Source organism: Equus przewalskii, chromosome 1 (genome assembly GCF_037783145.1).
Source record: "Equus przewalskii isolate Varuska chromosome 1, EquPr2, whole genome shotgun sequence".
Taxonomy (NCBI): Eukaryota; Metazoa; Chordata; class Mammalia; order Perissodactyla; family Equidae; genus Equus; species Equus przewalskii.
Window position 1 is genome coordinate 74,352,810 of NC_091831.1, and position 26,839 is coordinate 74,379,648.

At 35.4% G+C, this 26,839-nt stretch overlaps 1 protein-coding gene across 1 annotated transcript in view; it reads right to left on the minus strand.

Annotated features, from left to right (window-relative positions):
- Positions 1 to 26,839, minus strand: part of RYR2 (ryanodine receptor 2) — a 689,571-nt gene that overhangs the window by 86,421 nt on the left and 576,311 nt on the right. Inside the window, exons 71-79 of the mRNA XM_070568189.1 lie at positions 25,284 to 25,376; positions 18,846 to 19,016; positions 17,696 to 17,755; positions 14,686 to 14,820; positions 11,408 to 11,444; positions 10,549 to 10,660; positions 7,896 to 7,992; positions 6,153 to 6,256; positions 4,538 to 4,589 (exon numbers count right to left, since the gene is read on the minus strand). Of these exons, the coding sequence (XP_070424290.1) occupies positions 4,538 to 4,589; positions 6,153 to 6,256; positions 7,896 to 7,992; positions 10,549 to 10,660; positions 11,408 to 11,444; positions 14,686 to 14,820; positions 17,696 to 17,755; positions 18,846 to 19,016; positions 25,284 to 25,376 (861 nt within the window). The remainder of the gene's footprint in view (positions 1 to 4,537; positions 4,590 to 6,152; positions 6,257 to 7,895; positions 7,993 to 10,548; positions 10,661 to 11,407; positions 11,445 to 14,685; positions 14,821 to 17,695; positions 17,756 to 18,845; positions 19,017 to 25,283; positions 25,377 to 26,839) is intronic.

Genomic DNA, 26,839 nt, shown 5'->3' on the forward strand with positions numbered 1-26,839 from the left:
AGGAGGAGGAAAAGGCTTCCTTAGCTAGAAACTCAAAAGAGTGGAAACATTATTGAGTGTTTAATTTATGATGGTGCCATTCTAGATACTTCCAATACTCGTTTAAATGGGTAAAACCATTCCATTACGATGAAACAGCTTCAGACAGCTCAGGAGGGATGATGGAAAGTAAAGAGAGAGTTTGAGAATCAAGCATGACTGGTCATGTTGAGGACAAAGGGGGTGATGAGCAAACTAAAGTGGATGCACTGGAAATTCTCTGATAAGATTTTTAAAAGAAGAAGTATTCATGATGGAAGTAGGGTGGTGGAAAGATAGGCAAGAAAAGAAAATATTAACCTAAGGTTTAGAACAAAGTGTGGCTTGATGAATACAAAGATTTAAAATGACTTTTCAAGATATAGCCAAGGCAAGGAGAACAGGAACAGTAAGTACATGATTTAGAGCAGATGCTGTAATAATAATAGCAGAGAGGAAGTACAGAACAATGCATCAGCTGTTTGCTTCAGACTTAGCCACCAAAGAGAAGTGATTTTTTTGGGGGGTGGGGGCAGGATTCGCTCTGAGCCAACATTTATTGCCAATCTTCCTCTTTTTCTGCTTGAGGAAGATCATCCCAGAACTAACACCTGTGCCAGTCTTTCTTCATTTTGTATGTGGGTCGCCGCCACAGCATGGCTTGATGAGTGGTGCGGGTCTGTATTTGGGATCCGAACCCATGAAGCTGGGCCACCAAAGCGGAGCCCCTGGACTTAACCACTACGCCACAGGGCTGGCCCGAAAGAGAATTGATTTTAATTAGAAAAATTACTGAGCCAAGGGAAATGAAAATTGAGACCCCAAGGAAATACCACTTTACACTCATATATTGACAAAAATTAATAAATCATATAATATCAAATATTGGAGAAGATATGGATCATCAGAATCTCTCTTAAACATTGTGGGTAGGAATGCAATTTGATGCAATAACTTTGGAAAACAGTTGGGCGTTTTCTCCTCAAGTTGAGTGTTCACACATCCCATGGCCCCTGAGTCATTTACAATAGAAAAGATAAATAAGAACGGGCATTTCAAGCCCGTTCCACACCAGCAAAAACATGGATGCAACTCGAAAGGCTATCAACAAAAAAGCAAATGGAGACGCTGCAGTGTAATTGCACAATGGAATATAATATGAGTCAAATCAAATAAACTCCAGCAACACACAAATGTATGGATGAATCTTAGAAAACAATAAGAAGTGAAATAAGTAAGTACCAAAAGATTGCATACAGCATATTTCCCTTATAAAAGTTAAAAACAACTAATTAAAATATACATAATTAAATGTGTAATGTATATGTATTAATAAATACATATAATAAGTGAAAATTATATAAAAGGAAAGCAAGGCTGTCTTGAACATAAGATTCAGGATGATGGCTTCCTTGTGTGGGGAGGCAGGGTATGGGTTAATGGGGATGATCGTGTGACTACACATAAGATATTATCAAGGTTTTAGCTTTTCTTGTGAGTAGCAGTTTTACGGCTAGTTACCACATTACTAGAAATGACTAAGTAACTAACTTAATAAAAGTAGGCCACTAATGGACCAATGATGAGAGTGTGTCATGAATCCAGTGCTATGATTAACCTAATTCTGTGCTCCTATTGTTAAAAAAAAATCAAAACTGAAAGTAAAAACCTAATTAAGACATAAATGATGGCTTCAAAAGGCCCTGCAAGGAAGGAAGGGCCTGGTGAAAGAAGACATGAAGACATGAATGTCTTGCACTGAGTTCAAGTTTCAAGACTCAAGGCAAAAATAATCATAGGTGAATGCAAAACGACTGTTGGTAAACTCCAAGAAACCATGAAGGGCAAGAGGAAATTTCAGACTATCAAGATGCTGATTTTCAAAATTAGAAACTACTTATTAAGAAGTTTGACATCAATCATCAAAATTAGCAACTTAGATAAACACAGGGAAGCACACTTACCAAGTTTGTGGTTAACATGAACGGAAAGAGATATTTAACACTGAATGATAGAAATGAACTTTAAAAATATTTTGGACTTGGACAATCGTCTGACTCTAATTAGAGAAATGATGACATTTACTTAATTAAAAAGTATATCAATTGTCAAAACAGAGGTATGTGAGATAAAACTCAACATAAATTCATAAATGACCTGGAATTTAGATTGACAGGCAAGCTCAAAAGGAGACAAAAATGCAAGCTGGCTGCCAAAAAAATTAATGAATTCTTATACTTTATCATAAACGTATAGGATCCGAAGTCTGAATAAGCAAGTAAACAGTCCCAATGTGTCCTACCCAGGAGAACTCGTTCCTAGCATACTGTGTTCAATTCATTTCTAGGTAGCACACATTGATAAAAGAGAGCACACACAGAGTAGAATGAACTGAGTGATGAAAGTTTGGCATTCCTGGGCTATGTTTAACAATAAAAGGAATAAGATTACTTAATTATGAAGGGGAAAATCCTGAGAGAAAGTGAGCATCATCAAATATTTGACCATCTATCAGAAGATTAGATTTAACCTTAGGATACAACTAGAACAAATGTGGAGGCAGGATCTGGTCCAGTCACAAGGAAGAACTTTAACCATCAAGAATATCCTACTCTCAAACCAGGAACTTCTACTTTTTCAGCCCACCCGCTCATTGCTTCTTCAAACTCAGAGGATGACAGTCCACGGACTCCTTTACAATCTCCTTATTTATCAGCTCCCTCTTTCCTCACTTCCTTATTTATCCTAGTTAGAATCCAAGATCCAATGACTCAGCCACTCTCATAGCAATATACAAAGCCCCTTTAATCCACTGTCCTTCAACAATGATCTGGCAAAAATATTTATCCTTAATGAATCTAACTTCTAATGCCTTCTCTGAATTTGCATTTAGTTCTGGGAACTGCTACAGAAAAGTCACACAAGCAGGAAGACGGGTACCACTATAAATTCACAGAAAACAACATAAATCAGGTTTGCTACACTGCTTGAGAATTCTATTTTAGTTTCTAGTCAATATTCCATGCCAATTTCTACAGAAGGAATATCCTTCCTCTTTTATCTTTTAACCCAGCGTTTTTTAAACTATGAGTTTCAACCAATTAATTGGACATGATATCTATTTAGTGAGTCATGCTCTAAAACAATTTTTTAAAATTTAAATAGAACAGAAAATATCAGACTATCCTGCTCATAGGAAGGGTATAATTTCATAATTTTCTTTCAAGGTATCTATTTTTATGTTTTTGTAAACATTCTGGGTAGATGTATTTCTTACTGTGGGTTATGGTTTGAAATAAAGTTGGAAAGCCATGACTTTTCCCTCGTGCTCTGTAACCTGTCTCTCCCTTGGCTCCCATTGACTTAAGGCCTCACTCCACAAATTATTCCCTTGCCCATTCTATTGAGTCCTTCCCATCAGGAGAAAGGCACGTTCAAATCTCTCTCTTCAAAAAAAATAAACAAATGGCAAACAGACAAAAACAATCCCCCTTCAACCTTGCAATTCCCTGTAGAGATTTAGGACCATATATCTTTCTCCTCCCTCTCAGTCTTCTCAGTAAAGAAATGTTTATGTCACATCGCCTTATTTGTGAATCTCTACTTACTTCCCCACAACACAGCATTTGCACCACCAATGGCCCCTCTCCACAATCCTCTAGAACTATTCTCACCACGGTCACGTGATATACATGTAATACATCCTGGAGAACTTTTAATCCTTATCTTGTTCACCCCCTCACCAGAATACCAAACACTTATTCCTATACCTACTATATATGTTCACACTTAAGCTTCTCTCCTATTTTCTTTTTAAGGGTTCCTTTTCTTCTAACCATCTTTTAAACTTCCTTGTCCTTAGAAGCTCAGTCCTAGGCCTTCTTCTCTTCTCATGCTGCCTTCTCTGCTTGGGCAAGACCATCCACTCCTACGGCTTCAATTAGTTGCTGATGCTGATGAATCTCAAATCTGTATTAATAAGCCTTACCTGTGTTATTGAATGTCAGACATGAATGTCTGGACAGTCAATGGTCAAGTACTTCCTTAAACCACAGACTAAGTGGCCCTCACTACTATGCTCTGTTACCTGTTCCCAAAAGTCCTAATAGTTTCTCTACCATTAAACTTATCAGAGTTTTTTCTAATCATTTGTTTAAATTTCGTTTTCTCCATCAGTCGAGAAATTCCAAGAAGGCAAGCTGTGTTTGTTTCTTTCTTATTCACCATGTTATCTCCAATACCCTGATGCCCAGTGAGTATTTGTTGAATGAATGAACATCTGGAAAATCAGTGAGCTCCTCACAAATAAAATGTTAAAGGAGGCAACAATGATTACCTGTCAAGGAAGTTAGAACAGAGATTCACACAACAAGTGGAAAATTGAGATTAATGCCTCTTAGGTTTCTAAGATTTAACAATATTTTATTTTAATCCAGAAATACATAGATTCTTATCCTTTATCACATGAAAATGATTTCCCTTTATTAAAATAAACATTAAAATCAAGACTTTTTTTTACCTTTGCCATAATATCTGCATAAGCCATATATAAAAAATCTTCCTCCAGTTTGCTATGAAAAACAAGACAAAAACAGCAGTTGTTAAGTAGAAGGCTAGTCATACGTAGAATTACCATCACTGTATAAAGTAACCTTTATTTTTCACCAAGTATGCCTTTTTAAAATGAAATAAACATAAAACTTAGGCAAAGTAATAATTCAAAAACATAGAATCAGAAAGCAAAGATCTCAGAGCTCCTAAATAGCTGTGCCACCTTACCTTTCAGAACAGGCCTGCAAGTCTCACAAAATAAATGCTCTATTGATTTACACATAAATATAATAACTTTAATTTTCTTGAAACTACAAAAGTTGAAATAAGCAAATTTAAATGAGGTAGGGGCTTTTGACAGCGGAACTGATATTTGACATTTGATGGAAAGATTCCCCAAATTATTATGCTACTATATAATTAAAAAATACGATGAGCATAATAATGACCATTATGAAATTAAGAAAGTTTAAATAGGTTTATTGTCCTCTTTCAAGAAGTACGGAAACCATTAATTCAGGAAGAAAGGTTTCTATCAAAAAATACCTAATATTTGCAAAGTTATTTTAGCAGTTTTAAACTTCAGCCATCAGAAAAATTCACTTATGAGAAATACCTCATTACCTGACAATGCCAGACAGAGAGTTGCTCTATGCTTAGGGATGAGATGATTTGGTTAGTTAGGAAATAATAAGAGAGAGAGAAATAGTGAGAGAAGGATGGATCACAGTGGCTAAGAGAGAGAAATGTACATTATTATGGCATGCATAGAGGTCAAATGAACTCTTCAAGACTCTGAGAAGACTCATGCGGATATGGATTGATAATTAAATTTATCTTCCAGCTTCTGCACAGAATGAGAGTGAGGCCTGGGGCAAGGTAGGCTTTCTTTCACATGGCAGGGAAGCAGATAATGGTTTTATAACCTGTGAAATGTCTCATCTACAGAGCCAATCTATGCAGTGCCCACTGTAATGAGCAGGTAGATGCTGGGCACATTTTGATTTTCAGGCCTATGAGTGCATTTCTTATTTAACTCCATAGAGGTTTGCCCTTTGTAGCTTTGGTGAATTCATCTGAACAAGACTGTAGAAGCCAACAAAAATGGGGAATGCCCTTAAAATAGATCTTAAAAAAACATTTCATTGAGACAATGGCTTACCCATCTTCTAAAGGTTTCCTAAGACCCACTGCACAATGGAGACACAATCTAGCCGGAAAATTTTGGGTCACCATTGGTCTCCCAACACTTTTGGTACTGAAATTTGCTTTGGGCTCTTTTGCTTTATTAATAAAGGCTTCTTGTGATAAAGAGAAAAATCATTTTATAAAAAGATTCAGAACCAACTAAATCAGCTAATTATAAAATTGTTAAGAAAAACTAGAGCCCATACATAGATGTTAAAGCCTGAAATTGAATGAATGTTGGTCCATAGGTGTACGCCAGACTGGTCATATCTTTGAATAACTCTCTCTCCTAACCAGAACAAGATGAAATTGAACATCAATACATGACACATAGAATACTCAGACATGGGTTTCTTTATTCTTCCTATGACTCGTATGAACCCTCCCAACCATACCATTTCTCTGTTAAAGCTGTTCGACTAAACAGAAGGATCAGCTGATGCAGAGGATCAACTCTCTTAGTGCCTTCATCTTCTTCTGGAGGTTCTGCTCCAGGTTTCTATAAAAAAGTCAAATTTATAAAATTTCACTTCTAAATGAAACATTCACTCAAATCCAGGAGCAATATGAGGGCTAGGAACAACAAATAAAAGGAAAGCCTTTCTCTTCCTGCTGTGGGGGAGTGTGTGTGTGTGTGTGTATTGTATAAGCATTATATATGCACATATGTGTGTATGTGAGTGTGTTACATTGTCAATGCAAAACTATGTAGCTTTAAAAAAAAGATATTTAATAGTTGTATCAAAAAACACTATGGGAAAGAATGACTTACATCCTTTAAAAATTCTGAATGCCATTCTTATAAGCAGATTCATAACTACCCAAAAGTGTATTTGCTACATAGATTTCAACTTTAAGATGGGCTCAATTTATAAAGAATTGCAATAAAATGCTAAGTCATTCCAAGTATAAAAATTTAGTTCATATAGCAATGCAAACTGATTATCAAATGAAACATTTTATTTGCCTACACAAACAATGAGAGGTAAAAAATGCTAAATGAGTTAATGCTTGAATCACTTACATGTTACTTTTTTTCATTTTCAGTTACTTTTAAAACTTAAAAAAATAATTTCATACTATTGGATAGAACTTTTACAATGAAGAAAACTATTAAGCATGTTTATTGACTGTTAATTAATTAATCCTGACTTCTTGTTGAATGGTTTAATGAATTTTATATCTCTCTTGACTTACTCATCCATTCAGACTGATTTCTTCTCTATATAAACGAGGTTGTTCTCTGGATTCAAGGTTTAATGTTGTGGGTACTAGGTAAATTTCTATAAGATAGCCAATATTCTATGGGTTGTTTTGATGCTAAAGGCAAATTGAATTCATTTAAAATATATGGGGGTAATCAGTTAAGCTTTTGTAAATTAGAGTAGTTTTTCCATTATATTCCCTGATAATTTGAGTTAAAAAAATAGATTTTAGATAAGAGGTCTTTAACTTGGGAATCATGAAGCCTCTAACTAGCCTGCAAAATTCTGCAGGACTGTATGCTTGTAAATTTTCCCGAAGAGATGGCTTCTGTCAGATTTTTAAACAGATCACAACTTATAAAAGATTATGACAATGGCTCCCCAGAGCACCGCACTCTCAGGAAGACAAGCCTTCTTATCAGCACGGCTCAGCGGAAATTCTGCGTGCCACCTACTCTGTTTGCCATGACTTCCCGCTCTTGTGTCCAGTCTTTCATTCTCTGCTCTGAGTATCCTTAAAACCCAGTTACTTTTCACCGGCTTTTGTTAACCTTCAACTTATTTTTGGTGAATAATTTCTTTACAGTTCAGCTTTTATAGTTCTGTCCTGGATCTGAGGGGTTTAAAGGTGCTTTGAGGCAGAATTTACAGAATAACGGAGTCAAAATTTAGTTAATAATAAACTTGTACTATTCATCTTAAATTCTGAATTGCTTGATGTTGATGAGATCTCTTTGAAATAAAAAGAGCGAATTTCCTCCTACACATTGAATGCAGTATAAAAAGAGAATAGAATGCAGAATAAAAAGTTGCCCAAGACCAATAAACTGCAATGACATTTTCTCTTCAATGTTATATGGTAACTAGTCACACCAATGTTATTCCAGCCAAACCCAAATCCTCTTTCAGCATATATCCCCATTAAAAACATACTGCTAAATCTTCTATCAGTTTGTCTTCAAAGTAATGTTCTTCTGTTTCAATCCAAGACTTTTCATATCCTTGAAGAAAGAGATTGACAGCTCGATGCCTAAAAGATAAGCACAATTTCAAACAAAGACTTTTTTTTTCTTTCATAAATTGAAAAGGTACTCAGTAGTGCTTTATCACTGGATTATCTGTGCACCAGAAGAATAAACTAAAAATAAACTTCCTACTCTTGATTGAAGAGGCAATACATTGTAGGAGATAGAACAAGGTTTCTCAGATCATACACTGACTTGGACTGAAATCCTGGCTCAGCCATTTCTAAGCTTTGTAACATTGGTCAAGTTATCCAACTTTGCCAATGCTCATTTTTCTCATTATAGAACTATCATAACCCCCATCTACACTTGAGTTTTGTGAGACTTAAAATGAGATAAAAAATGTAAAGCACATTGGATGGATGTTCATTAAATGCTATCTATTATGTGACATCAAGTGGGTCTGGATAAACAACAAAAGAAGTGTCAATAGAGGGATCATTCAGTGTTGGAGTTAACATTAGATATAGGGTCTGAGGATTATAAAACAAAATCTATTAAGTGAACTTGATGGGAGTATATATATTTAGACTAAATCCTGGAATACTGATGATAAGTGGAAATAGAAGAAGACCAGTGAAGACTAGAAGAATCAGTAAATGCATTCATGAAGTTGATGAGAGATGTGGATAAGATTCAAACATAAGAAAGGATAAAAAAGAAAAGTCATGACTTTATTTTAATAATAAGGGAATATCATAAGAAAATATCAGAAGTACTAAAATGAGATGGTGCCATTGCAGGATGGGAAGCTGAGCTTAACAATACCAAAGGCAGGCTGAGGAGTCATGAGACATATAGTTAGACAGGTTTATGAAGGACCTTGAAAACTGAGGAGAGGAAACAACAACGCAGCTGGAACTGCTAGAAATCACCATAAATTCTTGTACATGAGAGAGGCATGACAAAGCATGGGCTCGACCTTACTGGTATATCAGAATCACCTGTGTAGCTTTTAAACAATGCACATGCTAAGCCCTCACAGAAATTCTGATTCAGTAGGTTGAAACTTGGATATTTCTTAAATTAATTTGAGTGTATTTTCTAAAAAACCAGGTTTGAGAAGCACTGGAATAAGGGACACAATTTTGAAAATGTTATATCAGAGAGAGTGGAACAGTAGACTCTATGACATCATAGAAACTAACTCAGCATCTGCTGCTGTCAACCTAATATGAAGCAATAGACAGGTTAGTTGAAGAGGTGGCCATGAAGGGAAGGCTGGCAATGAAAATACTTCAAAGAAAAATTTGATGGAACTTGGAGAACGACTGTATAGGAATAACCAGTAAAGGAATAAGAATATAAATTCAGAATTAATGTTTTATTTGACTAAATGGTAACAACACAATTGAGTTGGAGAAATTAGAAGTAGCACATGGTTTGAGGAGGAAATTAATATATTTTAGACTCAGTAAGTGTGATGAGATGGCAAGGAATCCAACTATCTTAGAGAAAGGGAAACGTGTGAGGTTTTGTTTGTTTTGTTTTATTTGGGGGTGGATTTGTTTTGTTCTTTCACTCCTGCCTTATATTATTTATTCATTCAAACACTTAATGAAAGTCAGTGTTCTAGGTTCTCAGGATATAAAATTGGACAGACCTCTAAAGGATCTCAAAGTTTGAATCAGAGAGACAGTAGCCCCAGTACTCTAGTAAAGTGCTACAACTAGAGGTATGTAAATGTGTCCTAGAGACAAGCGAGAGGAAGCATTCCACTAGCAAGTAGTAGATGGGCAGGGCTTGGTCAGAGACGTTCCAAAGAAGAGATGTAGCTGAGCTGAGTCCTGTTTACCAGACATGGGAGTGATGCCACTTGCATAAAGCTCAGAGTGGGAAAGAGCACAGTTTCTTAGGGAAACCAAAAGAAGGCTGAAATGGTAACCTAGGCCACCAGGCCAGACTTGAATGTACCAGGTTACTTCTCTATTAACAAGTATTCCTGCTATATCTCTAAGAGAAGGTTGATGGGTCTGTCAAGCGTATTTACGTTATTTCCATAAGTTAGTCCAATATTAGTTTTATGTTATCCCCATAAGTTAGTTCCATATTAGTTCTCTTCCCTAAAGGCTAATAATCACAAAAATCAAAAACAAAGAACATTTATTTTGTCAGCTTCAGTTCTAAGCACTCTGTATACCTCAGCTCATTAAAGAGTCTGAACAACTCTATGAGGCAAACCTTACCATGATGCAAATGAGAAAACTATAGCAAAGTCAGGTAAGAAACTTCACCAATGTCAGACAGCCAAAAGCTGAGATGTCAGGATTCCAATCAAAGCAGTCTGACTCCAAAGAATGAGTTCTTAATCGCTCTATCCTATCTCACATTGGTGAGCAGATCTTTCTCGGTGTTTAAAAGTAATTTAACAATTACATTACAGAGCACAGTTCTCTGAGAATATCCAAAAAGAAAAAGTCAAGTACTACACAGAAGAGCCAATAAATCTCTTCTAACTTTTTCTGGACTATCGTACTCATGTTAAGGTAAATGCTAGACTCCTACTACTTATTAGGGAAAAAATAACTTTAATCTATTATGAACATTAAAAGAATTCTGACCTTGGCAGATTATATAAAGGAGCCATTCGGAAGCAGGCTACCACTGCCCTTTTCCTCTGCTTAGAGAGCAGCTTGTGCCATACAGCCTTTTTAGATCTCTGAGGATGTTCCACCTGAGTAAAATGACACAAAGAAATAAATATTTAAACCCAAACTACTCTCAAAAATACACTATTAAACAGTTGTACCTTTTCAGTACCTTTTTGGAATTCAGGAATTCCAAAAGTTTTAAAAATTATTATGGAAAAGCCCACATCCTAAAAGTTACCCAATGCTAAATTTGAAATAATTTCAAATGTTACACATTTTCCTTAGTAAAAATATGACACTTTCCCAGTAGTGTGAACTTTAGAAGCTATGTCATCTCTAAAATCAAAGAAATATAAAATCATTCTATATAACATCGTTTTGCATCCTTCTCAGAATTTGGTTCTTTATGGTTCCAAAACATATCTTCCACCTACACAAAAAATGACTGTATTCTTTCTGTATCCACTTTAAGTAATTTTATCATAAGAGTTATAGCAGTAAACATGAAGAAGCAGTTAATGAAAATTCTACTGTTCCTTAACATAACAGGTTGGAGAGAAGATGACAAGGCTTCATGACCACATTACTAGGATTGAGTAAAAGAGTTTAATTTTGCAAAAATGTTAAAATATATAACTATTTTGTTAGACAGGGACGGATGAGAATTCAAAAGTTGCAGTAAATGATGCAAGCAAGCTCTTTATTTAGCTAATGGTGTTTGGAACTCCAAGAGGAAAAAGAGATTAATTATAAGTATCAGAGAGAAAAAAATCCCAAGATGTAACTCTAAATTAATTAGTAATCTCTAGGCAATTGAACACTGTACTTCCCGGATTGTAATATCTCCGGCGCATACATGTAGATTTCTGAAAGAAATAAAAATGTTATGTTAGCTAAAAAAGTAAAACTAAGTTTATTATCCTTTGCAGTAAATGGTCAAAATATGAATGTATTAATGCCTGAAGAAAACATTAAAAATGTTTGGACTGCAGTGGTTTAGAAATTTTCACAAAATAACTTAGCTAATTGGAAAGCACTTCTCTCTGTGACCGTTTTCCCTGTGACCGTCTTCCCTCGATAAGGATCAATAAACACTTAATTGTCCACTTCAGTTTTCTTCTTGGTGATTGTGTTAAGTGAAATAAAACATTGTTGAGACTTAACATTGTACGTGAAAACAGAATCAAGGGTACTCTTATTTAACTAAACCAAACACATTTCAATCTAAAGTTCCATTTTGAGATCCAACACTGTAAATGGTAGCTTTTATGGGACTATGGCATTCTGATCAGCATGGGTGACAGTCTACAAACACGATAATGTACCAAAGCACTGGAGATACAGTAGTGAACATGGTAGAAAAAGTCTCTGCCATCGTGAAGCTTACCATTTGGCAGAGCATTTTATTAGAAAAGGAAAGATCTTAAATAGTGGGTTCTCCTATAAATCAAATAAATAGATATCGGTAAGATCTGTGATCCAAAGGTGAACACCAAGATGTATCTGTAACTGAATGCCTGGATGTGCTGATGTGTTAGCTTGGCTAGTGTTTGAGTGTAAGGAAATTCAAAAGAGACAGGTCATTCTCATGAGAAAATTACCAGATGTACAACACAAAACATAAATTTCCAAAGGTCGCTGATACTTGAGATAAATCAAATCAAGCATTTCTTGTGCACCCACTGTTTTTGCACAGAGTTTAGCAAGCAAAAATATTCTCTGCAAACTAGTCCAACACTCAACCTAAAGGTACATTAGAATAGACGTATTAAAGGCAGGAGTTGTACACACAGATATCTTCCGCTTTTTTCTATTCTTTGATAATTGATGATTTCTTTTTGCTCAAAAATCCTCATTTCATAATAAACCAGCCCTGTTATATCCTTAACATTCTGAAGAATATTTGGCCTGAACTAAAATCTAACCCCCTTACCCATTCCTAGATAATTCCTACTTCTCCTTTAAGATTTACACAGGGATAACCTACTTCACAACTAGATTAACTTTGGGCTCCTTTTATATTCTCTTCAGCACATTTTATCTTAGCACATCTACGCCACTACATATTAATCTATATATATATCCACATCCTCTGCTAGACCATGAGGTACTTGAGTAGAGGGACAGTATTCAATCCCCAGCATCTGCAGAGTATAATGCCACCATATGGTAGTTCGTCCAAGAAACGTTCATGGAATGAACAGCTGCTTAGTAAAATGAATCTCACTACTTTACAAATGACATCATCATGATGGTATATTTATGAATATATAATATATGTATATAATAAAACATAATCAGATTTCAATAAGCTCCATTTAATGTAGCTAAAATTCATTCACACCAATCCAGATATGTGTATGAAAATCAGGAAGAATAAAACTTATGGTAGAGTAATGGGGCCAGAAATGGTCCTTCAGCAACCATTTAATGAGCATTTAATAATCTTCTTAAATATGTATATAATTGTGAAAACACAACTTTACAACTTTACATAAATCACTTAAAATTTCATTACCTCAAATCTTGTCATTTGCTAATTGACGATAATTTGTATTTATTTAATATTTCATGAAAATATTTAGGGAAAATATTAAGTTCCCTAAATTGTATTATATTATATTATATTATTATATTATTGATATGTTACATAATATAAATATATGTTGATAGTCATATGGTTTAAGAGTATCTTAGTTTAATCTCATCAGGTGTAGTGATAAATTGCATGTCACTGGAGAAGTTATTAGAATTTGGGGGGCATTTGAGTCAGCAAGAAGGAGATTTAAAAAATACTACATTAGATGATATCTTTATGTTATTTACCGACCAGGGCAGGGATGGGAGATCATCAGAAAACATGAAACAGGAGTCAAAGAAAAATGTTTATTATTGCTATGCTAATATGTTCTGCAAAACATTTAGGTGACAAAGTTCCTGAGAAGACATAAGGCATTTTATTATTTTCTGTTCAGTATAAAATGACCAATATGCCATGTCAGGCAAGGACTGTCATAAAGACCCACTGACAGATCACACTGTTGGGTTCACACTGCTCTCTCTCTCTCTGGTGTTTTGTTGAATGGCCCTCCTGAGAAGTAGAGACTATTCTCTGTGTTACATATACTTTACCTAAGCCAGAAGATTCCTTATACAGAACTATAACCCAACGACTGATAATGTTTCAAACATTATTGGTTTTGGAATTCTTGAGCAAAGGTAATGAATAAAAAAGTCAAACATGCAGTGAGCTTTGTAGTTTAAAATAGGATACAACTGAAAAATTATATAAAAACACTATTCTCGGGCTGGTCTGGTGGGGCAGCAGTTAAGTTAGCACATTCTGCTTTGGCGGCCCGGGGTTGACCGGTTTGGATCCTGGGCGCTGACCTACGCACCGCTTATCAAGCCATGCTGTGACAGGTGTCCCACATATAAAATAGAGGAAGATGGGCATGGATGTTGGCTCAGGGCCAGTCTTTCTAAGCAAAAAGAGGAGGATTGGTGGCAGATGTTAGCTCAGGGCTAATCTTCCTCAAAAAAACCAAAACAACCTAAAAAACCCCACTATTCTCACATGGTTTTAATATCAATCAATTGCTCTTCTCTAAATGTAATTTATTGCTGATGTTGGAGAAAATTAGCTAAAAAAATCTCTAATAAAAGGAAAGATTAAGTGACAAAAAATTCAAATATGAAGACAGTGAAAGACAGTATCTCAAACATCTTGTTATGAACAGTAACAAAAACTGATACAAGCATAAAACATTTGAAATCAGGCATAACTCCCAAAATTTTTGTTAGAACGATTTAAAATTAAGAATATAACTCTAATTATCTGTATGCTTTTAGAAAAGTTTTGAAAAAGACAATAAAACAAAGGCCTTTTTCTCCCCAAATACATTATCTATATATTGTGGTAAAAATTTGAAGTTTGGAAATTGTGTTTATCAGATACTAATATCTCCTGAGTCATATATTCTTTATAACGAAAGTGCTGAACACAGATACTTTTGGGCCCATAGTTAACAAATTAACACACATCCTCTTTTTAAAATGTTTTTAGATGGTCAAGGCAAATCTAACTGAATCAACACAAAATCTAACCTGTTCAAGATGAAAAAGCACATTTGCTATATCCAATACTCTTTCTACTGTCTTCTCAGGATCTGAAGTATCTTCAGTCCTGTTTGGTAAGTCTTTGTAAAGGGCCATTTGCCATCTAATAGCAGGATCCTCCAACTGCAGAAAAAGAAAAAGTTCAAAAAATACAAGGTCACAATGTGAACAGGGGAAGACCTACCTTTGAAGAGTTAATGCACAATTATTGAGCATAGCACGGGTCAAAATAATACGCAGAGATCAAGACAGAGAAGGGCCTTATACTCAAGAAATTTATCATCTAGCGGGGAAGATGGACATTAAACAAATATTTACAGTTATGATGAGGGCTACTAAAAAGAAATATAAGCTACCATGAGATTTAACCTAATCTGTTGGTGGTTGTGAAGATTTCCCTAAACAAGTGAAGTTTCAACTAGGATTTAAGGATGAGTGGGAGACAGGGAAAGGAAACAGGCAATCTTTCTCTTTCTCTTCTCCTTTCACAAACTCTGAAAGACATACGTATTTACTCTTATAGGCAATTATATAGGACCACATTTATCTACAAATATAGGGAGTACGACAGAGCTTAATCTCACTGAAACAAAAAAATCAATTAATATAAATCGACGGAGGGCTAAAAAATCATATTCTTATAATAAAAGAATCTACAAATTCTTTTTAATACTGTCAAATTTCCTGAAAGACAGAACTGAATTCTCTATGTTTTTAAAAAGCATTTTTATAATTCATAGAAACTGACAAATACGAGCATCTTTACAGAGATAGCACACTACTTCAAACAAATAATATAAAATGGCTATTCATTAAAAAACAGGGAAAGCAATCCCCTTATCTTTCTCCTCCCCTTTAAAATCTCCATTAAAAATGAGAGACGGGCTGTAATGAAGCAGAAGTAAATGGAGACCATCCACATCTTCACAACTCCTAGCCTGAGAAAGCACAGTTTGAAATGTCAAAAATAACTTTCTTCTAGAGGCAAACAGAAACAGAGCTTCATACACTGAATGACCTATAAACACCATTTGTCCTTTGATGAAACAAAGTGCTTCTTCTCTGTATACTTTTTTCATCTGAGGACTGTTTCTGGTACTTCTAGATTTTGATATGCAGTCTTACTTATATTTGGCAAAATAAGTACCATCTTTATTCTCTCTAATGTAAAACTACTTTCCATGTCCCCAGGATTACCATTTTTACAATTTCAAGACAATGCATTCAAGGAGGAGCTAGGAACAAAACACTTCACTTTTTACAAGTTTTATATCTCCATAATACGTGTTCCCAACTCCTAGCATAAAAAAGTATAAAATGTGGGCCAGCCCCGTGGTCTAGTGGTTAAGTCAGCCACGCTCCACTTTGGTGGCCCAGGTTTTGTTCCTGGGTGCGGACCTACACCATTCGTTGGTGGCCATGCTGTGGCAGTGACCCATATACAAAATGGAGGAAGACTGGCACAGATGTTAGCTCAGGGCAAATCTTCCTCAAGCAAAAAGAAGATTGGCAATAGATGTTAGCTCAGGGAGAATCTTTCTCAGCAAAAAAAAAAAAAAAAAAAAAGGATAGAATGAAATGTCGAAAAGAATATGTATTCATTATCTCTTTATTTTCAGGTCTCATTCAATTGGAAGTGAAATATTGATTATAAAGGTATTTCCTTTTCTGCTCTCCTCTTTCTTCCCAACGCCCTAACATACAGTATAAATTGTCCAAAATATTCCTACAAGAAACCTCTAAAATATAATGGAAGAATTTCTTTTTGCTTATCCAAGACATAATCTTTTTTATTTGACCATTTCCTGAGAGTGGCATAAACACCTTCTTAGGAGGTACTGAACGTTTCCTGTCTTTACTCAGTAGTGGTTGTCCTAGACATGGTTCCCAAAGTGGGGTTTGGAATACCCTGGGGATCCGAGACGCTTTCAGGGGACACAGGTCTCCTCAAACACTCACGTATGTAGCATCAACTTTCATTTGAGGTTCAGCTGGAGGCTTTATGAATATTTTTTAAAAATGATCAAAACCTTTTTGCTATCTGAAAGAGATCATGCACTAATAGGAATTAATCTTCTACTCCAGAAAAGTTATTACTAAATGTATGATCGAGCACATATCAAAGTGCACAGGAAATTTGCTCTAAATAAATATTAGTGCCTTGCGAATACTGCAAAGGTATGTCTTGCCTTTAACATATTATATCCCAGAGTGTTAAAAGAAAAAGAATATGGTTTGGAAAGAAACATTTTAATACCCAGAAAGGCATACATTATACTGTAGTCATTACTTTTTGACATGTGGACATTTTCATATTAAAAAAATTCCTCAGAAGGGACACCAAAATAGAAGCGAATATGCTGAGTCAAAATAATAAATTGTTAGACTTCTCACATTATGTGACACATTCTGTAAACAAATGAATAATTATCCACTAGTATGTAAAAATTTCCAAGTAATAGCAAATGCTTACTGAACTACAAAAATTACTTCTAGCAATTCTTTCACCTACCATTAAAAAGTAGATGTTATCTTGGTTTCCATTCACGTTTTTCTTCTAAATGTACAATTGCCTTCCTAGGTAAATTCATTTATTCCCATTGCAGCAATTCTCAATATTTCCTATGTATTAATGACTCTTAAATACACAAATTTAATTACTTAGCACTAGAAGCAAAATTTCAAATTCTTATAGACACCTGTCTCTATGTCCCAAAGGTCCTCAAACTCAGCTATATGAAGGTAATTTCCAACCTCTGTTTCAAGCGGTGACATGTTTTTTTCAAAGTTTGACAATCTCTGATGATCTTTAAAAATACATCATTTATTATCTTGAGAGTATTTACTAAAAAAGATTTGCAAGTAAAATAGTGGCTGATTAAAATAACATATTTTCACTATCTTAATTGCTAAAGTAACATTATGTGTAGTACTATTCCAAAGAGAAATTAACTAATTTATACATACTAAATGTGCTTTAGAATAAAGTTTGGCTTACCTTGCCTTGTAAATGAATATTATTGCGGATTATATCTCGTACTTCATCCTCAGTGTCTTTCTGTCAAGAAATAAATGTTACCTGAAAGAAGTCCTATAATGCATCAACTGTCACAAGTCAATGGAAATAACTCCAGCTTCTTTGGAAATGGCATATCTGAACAAATATCTTTATAGGATTTAAATACAAGCCACAAATTTTGGGAGTTCCCTTTCAGATAATTTCAGATAATTTCTTGATACTGCTGTGATTTGAAACACGACAATAACCTACTTTAGCTCCACAGTAAGTACAATAAGACTCAATGGAACTGAATTTCCAGTTCTCAAGAAGTGGGGCAGAAGCCTGTTCCTTTGGGTTCAAACAGAAATATGTTTCCAGCATTCTCCAAAATCTCCACAAAGTAATTTTAGCATTTAATAACATCACCAATGATCCAGTAGCAACGAGGACAATCAATTAGACAACCACTGAAAGAACTGCATCTACGCAGCCCACTCTGCCACAAGCCCCCTCCGTGTGCTCATTAGAGTATCAAACTGGGGATATACAGAGGGGTGCTGCAGTGTGGGAGCAGATGGAGGAAGAAGACGTCCTCCAATTTACATAAATCTGAATTAATAACTCAAATGTCTATTTTTGAAAAACTGCATCCTCATCTGTGTAGCCATGAAGAGGAAAAACAGAGGCCACAAAGCAATCTGGAGAACTAAAATCTTGATGCTTGCAAAGGTGAAGAGCTGCTGATTTAAAAGTCAACACCTTAGCTAAGCACAATCAGCACAATACGTCATGCTTCTAACATTGAGCAATCGCCCTTCATAAACTTGAATATATTTCTTATCACAAATTTTATACGGGAGTTCATATGAAATCCATGTTTTTTCCCACTACGAGCAACTTGTTTGTATCTTTTCCATTAGGTTCCTGAATATGCCCTGGAGGTGATTAACATAATTTAGAAATCAAAAACAGCCTCCCAAAAAAATAGTCTTTGTATCTGAGTCTTAGAGTCTTGCCAAAAAAACTGTTTAATAAAACATTTAATGCAAATGAAATCTTGACATAGAGCAGTGAGACAAAAGAGTCCAAACACTTGACAGTCTGGAGGTCAAATGGTCGTTACCACTGGTATGAAAAGGAAACTTACCATACTAAATCGATTTTTGGCCAGAGCAATGAGTTCCTGGTCTCCAGGGGCACAAATGTTCAACCCAATGGGCAGTAATCGCTTCAGAGCTGCCACAATAAGAGAGGTCTGCATGGAATATCGATCTCCTTTGCGCTTCATCTTCTTCCTTTCCTGATCGGAAACAGCTGCCTGTGCAACAAAGATAAGTGTTGGAATCTGTCACTGCTTTTCTCACATTCAGAACTACAAACTTTTTCTAACTTGTGGCTGTGTCTTTCTTACTTTCTGTTGGACCTTATTTTTGAAAATTCTACTGAGAGTAAGTCTTCTCTTTCCTTCTTAGCATCGCTTGCTAATTTTAAGTCCTACTCTCAGATTCCCAAGTCATTACACTGGTACATATTTCCATATGATTTTAGAAGGAAAAAGCACACTGAAATTTTACAGAAGTAGAAGGATATATGAAAAATTCATGATAATTTAAGATATTGTATGTTTCATAATTTTCAATGCTTAAGAGGAAAAGGAATTGAGAACAAATGGTTTATTTTTCTTTTAGCAAATGCTTGCTTTGCAATACACATACACAAACATATATGGTATATATAAAACTATTATAAAACACATTTTTCTTTTATATGGTCTGCAGACTTGTCCCCCAAGGGCCTTAATCCCTATCTGGTGGAAACAGGTGTAATACACTAATTGGCGTTATGTAAATATTTAGGATTATCTCTGGATGACCTATTTACAACTAAGTACAGCCATGCTACTTAGGGTTTCTCTTGTGACTTTGCTGAACATTATGCTCTTGCCACAGAGTCACCTCAAGTGACAGAGGCTAATGTTCACTGGGTAGTGAGTGTTCTTTCTATTAAGAGGGCATGTTCTGATGCCAAAATTAAAATAATTGTCCCATATCCACTTCTTTGTGCATATTAAATTTCTTTGTAGCAATAAATTAAAAATTGAAGATATTTTCACGATAATGACATATTGTAAGAGTTTTGGGCTACTGAGAAAAAACAGAAGAGAATTTCAAATACAAATGATTTGCTTTCTCTAAAAGAAGGCAAAATATATCACAAGATGATGTTGACAGAAGTTTCTGCATCGTGAAAGTAGTGAAACAATTGAGTCATCAAATAGTAATGGTAGCTTATATATTATATTATATTATATTAATAATATAATACATATTATACAATGTATTATAATATTCCATTACATATAGTATATATTGATATAGTATATCAAAACTATAATATCTGAACCACAGCAATAAGAATCATATTCACTTTCCAAAGAAATGTACTTATTGCATGGATCCCACTTTTATCTGTACCAATTTGTAAGAGATTATGCTCCATAAGTTTAGTAGAAAAAGTACAGTGAATAATTATTTTACTATTAAATATAAACCCATATATTCAACAACCCATAAAAATAATGGATCAGTGGTTTTAAATGACCTCTTTGCTAAAAGGAAACATAACCACAGTGATAAAATAATTACCCAAATGAGGAAGTACTATTCTAAAAATTAAACAAATTGATACAAATTATGCAAACATATTTCTATCCAATACTGGTAATTTAGTTTCAGCAAAACAATATTACCCAATATATTAAAGTCTAAATTTTTATTGATGTTAGAGTTTTCTTTGATTTTAACTCATAAATTTCCTTTGGTTTTATGGTTGTTTAAGCAGAAAGAGCTTATACCTGGTTTGATATTTATAAATATTTAAGCAACTTCATAATGAAAATAATTTAAATCAACATTAAAGCCAACTATAAATTGCTCAATTTTGAGAAACAAAAATTTAATTGAGGACCAGGAAAAAGGGAAGAATTTTTGAATAATCCTATACTGAAATAGCCTAGCAAAAACATAGATATTTAGGAATTAAAAAAAATTAGATATATTAATTATAAAAGTGAGCCTAATCATTAAAAAGACAAGAGATGAGTTTTGGCAAGGATGTGGAGGAAAGGGAACCCTTGTGTACACTTGGTGGGAATGTAAACTGTCTCAGCTATTATGGAAAACAGTGTGGAGATTCCTCAAAAAATTAAAAATAGAACTACCATATGATCCAGTAATCCCACTTCTGGGTATTTATCCAAAGGCAATGAAATCAAATTCTTGAAGAGATATTTGCACTCCCATGTTCATTGCAGCATTATTCACAATAGCCAAGATACAGAAGCAACTTATATGTCCACCAAAGGATGAATGGATAAGGAAGATGTGGTGTGCATACACACACACACACACATATATAAATATATACACACACACCACAGAGTATTATGCATCCATTAGAAAGATGGAAATCCTGCCATTTGCAACAACATGGATGAATCATGAGGGCATTATGCTAAGTGAATAAGTCAGACAGAAAAAGACTAATAATGTATGATCTCACTTATATGTGAGATCTAAAAGAGCCAAACTCGCAGAAACAGAGAGTAGGCTGGTGGTTACCAGAGGCTGAGGGGTGGAGGAAATGGAGAGATGTTGGTCAAAGCGTACAAAGGTGAGTAAGCTCTGGGGATCTAATGTACAATATAGCGATTATAGCTAATAATACTGTATTATATACTTGAAAGTTGCTAAGAGCACAGATCTTAACTGTTTTCACCAAAACAACTAATGCTAATTAATGGTAAGATTATGGTGACATAATGCAGGGGTTAGCTAAGGCTATGGCATTAACCATGTTGCAGCATATAAGGGCATCAAATCAACACGTTGTAGACCTTAAACTTACACAATGTTAAATGTCCATTATATCTTAATAAAGCTGGAAAAAAATAGTGAGTGTAGCTTTAGATAACTAATACCAGCTGCTACATTTCAGTAGGAACTGAAATCTTAAGAAAAAATAGAATACCATTCTATAATGCAACAGGCAAAACCTACAATTTTTTTCTCACATCAACAAACTAACATAGAGAATCTATAACAGATACTGTCTGTATATGTTTTTAAAATAAGTTATGAAATTAAAAACTTCAGCAATGCTAGCCATCTAATGATGCAATATTATATATTTTGTACCACTCTAACAGCAAGTCAGGAAAAACAGTAAAATATAACATATAAAAATGCCTAGATTAACAATCAAATTTTAAACTCTTTAAAGTCAAATTTTAATTTAATTTATCCATATTAATTAAGTAACTACTATGTGCCAAGTACTGCACTGAGCTTTAGAGTTACCAAGTGACTAAAATAACGTTCCCCGACTCAAAGAATGTACAGTCTAAAAGAAGTCACAGAAGACTGCAGAGCGAAGGGCCCAGGCCCTGCTGAGAGTAACAAGCCCTAAGTGAACGCACAGGAGGGAGCAGGAGGAGGCAGGCTTCACGGAGGGAGAGCACACACCAGGCTTCATATTAATGATTGGTACACTCATAGCCACCTGCTGTAGTCACTATCACCATGTGGCATGTCCCAGGCAAGGGCATAGCAGCCATTCCATACCACACACGTGGTCACACTCCTTCTAAGAGCATTATGACCAATATGCACTGGCTTCTCTCTGCCTCATGGGCTACACACATTTTGCTTTAAATCAAAATGAGGTTCCCTACCCCAGATTACCTCTTTCCAAATGGGTCTGCTGTTCTATATTCTCTTCTAATTTGGGAAATGGCACTCTATGAACAGTGATGATCTCTGCTTGGGTGACTGACTGAAGACTGATACATGACAATTTGTCCTTTGGTTTGTGTTTCTATTGCCTAATCCCTGTTCAAAAGGTCCTTTTCCCCTCAGGATTCTGGGGGTGGGGTAGATTTAACTGCTGCTGTGATGCCTCAGGCAGACGGTTTGAGGTCGTCTCACAGGAAGCCCTGAAGCTCTCAGCATCTCTGTTCTCAGCATTGCATGGGGAACATCTCCGTCCATTTCAGCTTCAGCTGTAAGTTCAATGGTCACCTCCTCTTATCCATTCTTGGCACTAGACCTAAACAGTACAGCTCTTTGGGAGAGATGTTACTCATCCCCTGACTACATCCCACTTTTGGGTCCTTCATGCCATCCGTGGTGAGCAGAGCACCTCAATGATACTGATAAAACTGTGTGACAATGCTGCTACGGCCAACACAGTGATGCTCAAACCCGTCCAAATGCTGAAACACAGGGACATCACGATTCCTTTAGTAGAACAATATACCATGTTAGTGTTTTTGACTCCATTGTTTGAACTAGAAACACTATTTCTAGGAAAAAAGTTCATTATATTTATGTGATATAAAATTTCAAGCACATATGGCAGGCAAAAACAAAAAAAAATGTAAAAACAAGAAAACACAGCATAATCAGTAATTTCTCAATTTTTCATCAATATTACTATTTTTTGTTACCTATCTTGTCTCAGAGTATTAGCAGTCATGTGGTAAAAAGACTAAAAGTTTTGCAAAAATTTGGCGGGGGGGAGAAACACTAAAATTGCGATGTTCCCACTCATTACTTTCCATTTCTTTCCTGCAAATAGGAGTAAATGTCACTATCTGTTTGTAGTTGTCTCAGTCTGGTTTACAGGATGTGCAGCGCTGCTTTGAGAATCACTGGACTAGAATGATGGAAAAGAAGGAAGAGAATGTCTGTATAGGGACACGCAGACCTCTGTTCTAAAGACCTTTAATTTATCTTGAGTTCGATTATACATTGGAATCACTGTCATCCTCCAAATGAAACAGTGACCTCTTTTGTCTTCTCTCTATGCCTTTAACAACACTGACCTAAATTGACAACATACTGCCTAAGCAGAGAAATTCACTAACAGATTTTGGTTCAAAACACTGGTGAAATGTGTAATCTTAGTATAGCATCTTCTGAAGGAGCATCTCCTCACTCTTCAGGCTTACTGTCAGCCCGGAGGAGAGAAAAATCATCATCTTATGCGTGTGTCTCAAGACCATGGTCACATGAAGTAACAGCCTACTCAAGTTGGACAAATGTTCTATGTATACAAAGCTTCAGATGGCATGAGCTTCTAGTTCATGTGCAATTGTGTCAAAAACATGGCATTTAAACTCTAAATAAGACTAGGTGCATTGAGTGATACTATATTCCTGTCCTGGTGCTCACCAACAAAGCAGGTCAGATGGACTAGTCACTCTTGGGGTTCAGTGGAGTAGGTGTACCTCCTACAGCTACTCTTGTCCCATAATTTATTGCGTTGGTAGAGACTGATTTCCATGGCAAGACAACCACACTATTTTGCATTTTTGGCCATTTGGCAGCACACTTTGTGTGTGTTATTCCACGTAGTATGTTCATTTTCTTATTTCATGGTAATTCAAAAGATAAAGGCATGAATTTGTGTGTGTGTGTGAGGAAGATTGGCCCTGAGCTAACATCTCTGCCAATCTTCCTCTATTTTGTATGTGGGACGCTGCCACAGCATGGCTTGATGAGCAGTGTATACGTCCACACCCGGGATCCAAACCTGTGAACCCTGGGCCACTAAAATGGAGTGCGCGAACTTAACCACTATGCCACCGGGCTGGCCCCAAGGCATGAATTTTAATGTTTTGAAAGGAACACAAGTGATTAAAAAAACCCAGAAAATCTGGAGGTGCACTTCCTACATCATATGTGGAACCTGGAATTCATCGATGTGGTTCTTAAACAATGCAGCTAATTATTTTGAAGTCTATATATTTGGCACACATAGTATGTATATACTTATTCTTGATGGATATATAATATTGACTACTTGTATGTATATTATACTGACTGATAATTTTGTGACTGTGTGTGTGTGTGTTAAGCATGTCTTTTTATTCTGATGCTTTGACATTCTGGGGCCCTGCTGATCCTTGGCTGCTCCTCCCAGGGCTTCTCAGTTCCTAGAGATGGGAAATTACTAGCCTGTAAGCATGCCTTTCATATACAAACTAGCCAATCCAGAGTCCATATTCCCCAATCTCCTCCTTTATCTAAGCTCAATCCACCTGCCCTAATCACCCCAGGTCCAGGTACCAGACAACTAGGAGCAGCCCCTACACCCCAGGGCCCACTGCAACTATTCAAACTAGCCAGTCCTTGTAAGGTAAGTCTGCTGACCCGGCCTTGCCTGTTCCTTCCCACAGAAACCACAATAAAGGTTCCTGCCCACGTTTTTCCTTCACTCTCTCTGCCTCCTGAGTGACCTGGCGCTTCTCCTCATGTCCTCACTATATGCTGTGCCTTCTGTTTCTGGGAAACGGTTAGTAAAAACTTCTTCCTTCACCATTTGTGTCTGTGTGTGTTACCATACCTGATTAAAACAAATTCTGGTACCCTTAAAACTCTGTGTGTGTGTGCTTAATCAGTAAACAACATTACCAAATCTATCAAATTCCAGTTATAAACTTTCAAAAAATCTAAAACCAAATCAACCAATGAAAGCTACATTCAGAAATTTTCTAGAACAGTGAAATAGATTATTGGAATACCTTTGACATCTTTGACTTGGTGTCAGTAATAAGGAAAGACATATTGTTGATTTCATTCTGTACCACGAAGTTCTGTTCTTCTCTTTTGAAATTCTGAGAAATTGCAAAGGAAATCTCAGTTAAAATCACATAGATAAGAAGCCCATGAAATTGGAGGTTACACAGGACCCAAAAGTTTCTACAAAGATAAGAAGTAATTTGATATATATGACTTATCAAGAAAAGGAACAAATATTTCTTGAATATCCAGTGACAGCTCTTGACTAAGGGCAACAATTCTGGGAACTAGATAAAAATATGTATGTTTCAAAAATGGGAAAACTAAGGTTCAGAAAATTTAAGTAACAAAGTCACACACCTACCAAGGGGTAGGATGAATACTCAAACTCCAATTTAGCTGGTGAAAAGCATATACTACTTCTTGGGATAAACACAGACTTTCCAAGAGCATGTGCAAATATGATGTACATTTCCACTTTGTCAGACATTTTATGATATTTTTTCCAAATACCATAACATTATTTTATTCACTTTTATTTAGGAACATAAAAACACTGGCAAAGTCAAGCGTTTGAGTGATGGTAGTAGAGAAAGCAAACACAAAATGAAAGCAGAAATAATTACAGAGTTTTAAAAGAGAACTTCTGATTGCATGCCTTCCTTTTTTAGATGAGCAAACCCTAAATAAAACAATTTCTAGTAAGTGTGTAAATATGTAATAATCGATGACTAATAAAAGATTTTGTGTGGACAGCAAAAAGACTAAGCCTCCACTTTCATTCAGCTCACGTTAACATTCTAATTTTACTATTAATAATAATATGGTTGCTCATATAGTTTCATCTTTAAATATTTGAGGAAGAATATATATGACACATATAACAGATTTGTGTTTTAAATGCACCCATGAGCTTCAAAAGCACATATCCAGACTTTTTCTTATTCTTTAAACTAGCATCAGACATTCATCTAAAAACCTACTGATTCTGGTAGATACTCTTGTTCCAAAATTTCGTCTTGTATATAAATTTAAAGAAGCTTCTTTGGTAATTTAGTGATTGATGAATTGAAGACTCCCAGTTCTTCCGGGAAAAATATGCAGTTTTTAGTTTTCTTAAGTGATTCACTCCTGGGCTTTGGATTTCAAAATTTCCTTCACAGTACCCTGAATGATCTAACGCCCCCCCCTTATAACATGAGTTACACAGGACAAGAAATCATTTGCTTTTATCTAGAGGAACATAAAGAATCTAAAAGAATTTCCTATGACATCACAGAAAACGAATGTCAATGTGAAGATACAAATTCACATGTCAAAAAACATTATTTCATAGATTATTTCTGTGTGATTCTAACTTTTTAATGTATGTTTTTATATACATTTGGTATTATGTTTGACAGACTCCTCAGAGGTAGGCAACAAATAATATTTATTATCTTAAACATTAAATAGGAAAATTTTCTTTTTAAAAAATAGTACATTACAAAGTAATAGGATTTGTATAACAATCTGATGAAATAAACAGGAAAGATTCCTCAAATAATGAAACTGAGAT